This window comes from Phalaenopsis equestris, unplaced genomic scaffold (assembly GCF_001263595.1).
Source record: "Phalaenopsis equestris unplaced genomic scaffold, ASM126359v1 Scaffold000002, whole genome shotgun sequence".
Lineage (NCBI taxonomy): Eukaryota > Viridiplantae > Streptophyta > Magnoliopsida > Asparagales > Orchidaceae > Phalaenopsis > Phalaenopsis equestris.
The window spans coordinates 45,220,677-45,225,358 of record NW_018164444.1 but is presented as its reverse complement, the minus strand read 5'-3'; the positions used below and the strand labels follow the sequence as shown (position 1 = coordinate 45,225,358).

At 37.5% G+C, this 4,682-nt stretch overlaps 1 protein-coding gene across 1 annotated transcript; it reads left to right on the top strand.

The window, feature by feature from the left end:
* The first annotated feature begins 210 nt into the window (after window positions 1–210).
* LOC110029812 lies at window positions 211–4,260 on the top strand. The gene is given in 7 exon segments (XM_020732274.1): window positions 211–356; window positions 446–480; window positions 566–718; window positions 956–1,028; window positions 1,031–3,470; window positions 3,827–3,892; window positions 3,969–4,260. Coding segments are annotated over 7 exon segments (2,916 nt in total). The 5' UTR covers window positions 211–275; the 3' UTR covers window positions 4,037–4,260.
* Window positions 4,261–4,682: the final 422 nt, after the last annotated feature.

Sequence of the window (4,682 nt, the reverse complement as noted above, 5' to 3'; positions counted from 1 at the left end):
TTACTAGAAAACTTTCCAATTTTGCAAATTCATTAATTTTATTAGGTTTATAGTTGTTTTTGGTCAGATTTGCTATCCCTTTGTATGACTGATTTTGTTTGCTACTTCCATATTTGTGCTGTTTCCCTTCTATTTCATCTGTATGAGATAGATATTCCATTTTGCTGCAAACAAGGTGTAATAGATTTTAGTTCAGTTTAAATGCAGAATTCATATATTTCCGTTTCTGCATATTCTGCGTCTCTCTTTTCTTTTAACTTTCAGTTGCCGACATCATGTGTGGTAGTCTCATTAGAACATCGTTTTCTGCCTTCACAGATATCAGCTGCATGAATGCTATCAGTCTAACTCATCCAGTACATCCTTTACTCGCTGTTCTCCCCTTATGATTCCTTTCTTTTGGGTATCAATTTCTTGCTTATTGTACAAAATATATTCTCTGTAGGTCAAAGCTGAAACAGCATCATTAGATGCTACAAAGTTAAGTATATTTTCTGTTAAATTTGAAACCAGATTTATCTTTTTCTTACCTCATTGTTTTTTAATCTTGAAATGATTATCACAGGAATGAACTCTTAACGGCTTTGGACTTGAGACTCGCAGCATTAAAGGAAGAGTTAATTGTCGCTTTCAATAGTGCTGCTAGTGCCACCTGCTTTGGCAACCAAATTTTTGATTTGGCATCATTTGCTCAACATTTTGGGGCAACAGAATTAAGGTAATAGTTTTGGTTTTGCTGCTGATCTTTAAAGTCATATCTGCAGTTCCGTATTTCCAGAATGTGTGGTACCTTTATTGATAAAGTTTGCTATACTTTCTCCCAATCTGGAAGTCAAGACTAGCAATTAAAGTTGATGTGTTAATTGATTCATGTGATCGACATATCTTGCATCATTTCTTTACTACGAGCCAAATTTTTAAAGGAAAGTACATGTTTTCTGCTGACATTGTTCAGGAAGTCATTGTTGAAGTTCTTGGAACTGTGTCCAAATATCCATGCTATTGACTCCTTAATGCATCGTCAGACTTGAATGATTCAGTAAATATCAACCGAATGGAGACAAAAAGTTTTTCACTAAAAGAAAAAACTGATGTAGTTAAAGCTGCAACAGCCAATGTTTTTCCTGCCAAGGTTGTTCAAGCTGAGCAAGAGAGCTCATCTGAAATTGCGGATTCCTCAGATTCAAGTGATGGAGATAACCCCTCAGCTGAAAGAAGTCGACTTGTTGTAAGATCTGCAGCACCTAGAAGATCTGCATCCCCAATGCGACGCATTCAGATAGGTAGAGCTGGTTCTCGGAGATCCCTTGCACTTACAATTAAGAGCCTTAATTACTTTCAATCATTAGAAAGAGCTATATCTAATCGAGATGCTGATGCAAGGGAGAAGGGGGAGGAAGAACTGGAACATCTCCCAAAGAAGCCTGAAAATAATGGGAGGATGAGCGTTAAGGATGCTATCAATCTTTTTGAGAGCAAACAGACGGTTCAAAATTCAGATTCTCAAAAAAGGAAAACTTCAGAGGTATCAATTAGTGCAAACAAATCTGTTTTAAGAAGATGGAGTTCCGGAATGGGTGATTCCTGTAATTATTCAACAAAGGAAAATCCATTAGATTCTTCTTATGAAATTGCTCTAGGCAAACTGGATCCCGAAAGAGAAGACAAGAAGGAAAATGATTTGAAGGATGTTCCTTCAAATCCAGAATTTGCTCCCATATGTATGGCTGCAGAAATTGTCGGGACTGTACCACTTCAAGGTACCATTCCTACTGAAACTGTTCTTTCAACAGAAGGTGTGGATAGCAAAGACCAATCATCAGCAGCTGATTGGAATCGTCAAAAAGAGGCAGAATTGAATGACATGCGTAAGAAAATGATGATAGGTAACAATCCTACAAAATACAGTACTGTAGAAGTTAGTAAGGATGAGGATGTGTTGAAAGATACATCTCTTGATCAAAGAGGGGGATTTTACAGTCAATATAGTGAGAGAAGGAACCGGAAACTTCGATCTGAGAATGCCAGGAACCATGGGAAGGAAGAACAATTTAAGTTGACACATGTGAAACCCGGTAAAAACAAAGCAGCAATGGCATCCAGAGTCAGTGGTTCTGCTTTAAAACGTGAATCCACAACTCTGTCTGGAAAACCAAGAAAAATTTCTTCTCCACCCGTTTTATCAAAGAAAGAAATTTTTAAGCCAACCAACAAAAACAAAGTTTCTTCTAAATCATCATCGTCTCTGCAAACGAGGAGCTCTTTCCCTCTTGGATCTTCGGAAAAAGTGGTTGATACATTGCCAGCTAAAAGCCCTCCTACGGTTTCAACTGGCAGTATTTCAAGCCGCCAAAAATCCCAGTCTTCGATTTCTCCAGCTCTGCCTAGCCCCAGGATTAAGAATTCTCAACATATGGAAAACTATAACAGTGCCACTAGCGTCCAAGCTAGCATTAAGCCAAGTTTGTTTGGAAAGGAACATAAAATAGTGAAACTAGTGAAAAAGAATAGCACAGATGTGAAATCTAGAAATCCATTTTCTCGTGAAGATTGTGGCACATTTCCATCCAAATCAACTGTTCAGGGAAAGTATACGAGGAAAAGCAGTGTAGTACCACTGGAATCAAAACTCTTCTTGAGAAAAGGTTCTGGAATCATTCCAGTCAATGGACCTTTAGCTGCTAAAACAAAGGATGCTAGAGTTTCAAAGCCTTCTGATTCCTTAAAAAATATTGAAAATATTGTTCTACCTGATGAACAGGAGTTCAATCATTCACAAGTGAACTCAACAATCAAGGTAATTGAGGATCTTGTCCAACCAACAAATGTTGTAGATAAAACTTTAGCTGCTCCACATGATAATGAAAGTGATAATATTGAAACCATGGACAGTGTTGATGGGAGTTTGACAATAGTAGACACTGATAGCTGGAGCCTGGTAGAGTTTACCATTACTGAGAATCATAAAGATAACGATCTGGGCATCTCATCTGCTGCACGGGCAGAGGCAGAAAATGAGGAATATTCCGTGTCATCTAATAATAAGCAGCATCATGTTGTTTCTCCTATAATCGCACCAGTATCATCATCAAGTCCACTGGTGCGTCACTCATTGTCACAAATGCTTCAGGCTGACAATAGTGGACGAGAGATAAGTGAGTGGGGAAATGCTGAGAATCCTCCTTCTTTAGTCTATCAAAAAGATGCCCCTAAAGGGTTGAAAAGACTGCTAATGTTTGCTCGTAAGAGTAAGGGAGAGGATAATTTGAGCCCTTCAGTTTTCTCTGAAGGAGAGGAAGAGGATGAAGAATCTAAAGCACCCATTAGGAGTTCAGATGCTCCACTGCAGAAACCTTCATTTCAAGCCCAGGGTTATGGACAGCCAAAAGGCCTAGTCAGTGAAAGCCTAGATTTGGGGAGGTCTATCAAAAAGGCCATGGAGCATAAGGGTGTCCAAGACGACTTATCAGGTAAATCTCAAGGGTTTGAAACTGTTAAAAATACCGAACCTTAATCTTCTGTGCAAAATAAAAAAGAAATGAACCTGAAAAATCAAAATCTATTTTAAAATTGAATAGAACGACCCCAAGTTTGAGTTTGCATGGGCTAATGATCCTTTCTCCCATTGGTGCATCCATTCTGTAGATTTGCCTTGTTGGTTACCCATTTCCTGATTGGTATGCTTACTCAAAATTTGATGGTTCAGAAGCATCATTACTTGCATCAAAATTTGAATGTTTTTGACAATTAAAGAGTCTTTGTTTCCTGTGTGTTTTTCTTTATGTAATCTTACTTGTTCTGTTAACTGATTCTAAAGCTTGTTTAGCTGGTTCTGCAGGTTCTGAAAAGCTTCGAAACGCCCATTTTTCAACTGGAGTTGCAGCTAGTAAAGGTCAGCTTGTAAACTGGAAGCTTTAATTCCACCATTTTCCAAAGTTCAATCTTAATTTCTCTATCTTGTCATACAGCAACACGGTCGTTCTTCTCACTGTCATCATTTAGGAGCGGTAAATCAAGCGAGACAAATCCTCGATAAACTTCAAACCTTTTAAAGCTCATTGTGGGAACTGACCAACCGATGCTTTACTACAAGTTTAGAGCATTACTACAGATCTACTACTTTAGTAGACTTTGCCAACCTCTGTAATTAGTAAGAACTTTTCTTGCTTGGTTTTGTGATTCTGAGTGTAAATGTAATATCACAAATATATATTAACTTGAACTTGTGATAAGTCACTGGTTTAATTTCCTTGAGAGGGTCCATGCTTCTATTGTAATTAGAAATTCAATGAATTTGGCCTTTGCTTTGTTTTCATCAATTTTATTATTGTTTCTGTCAGTAGCTTGTGCGGTAGAAGAATTTGATATCAACTTGGAACAAAATCCTGTTACTCGAGGTATGAATTTCATATATTTTTTTAGAATGCTTTTTATTTGTTGATAAATTAGCCCATTGTCTTTATTTTCAAGTATGTATTCTCAGTTTTGCTGCCTATCTGTTCAAGGATATTACAATATTATTAGATCTCAGAAACTCTTATGTGCTATAATTAATCCGCTGTGTCAAATCACAGCTTCTTCCCTAAATAGTTGTGCACAAAGTTATCCATCATCCTCAAATTTATAAATTTGGTCAAAAGTGCATCTTTGACGTCCACTTACCGATAGTTATGTGGCTGTGC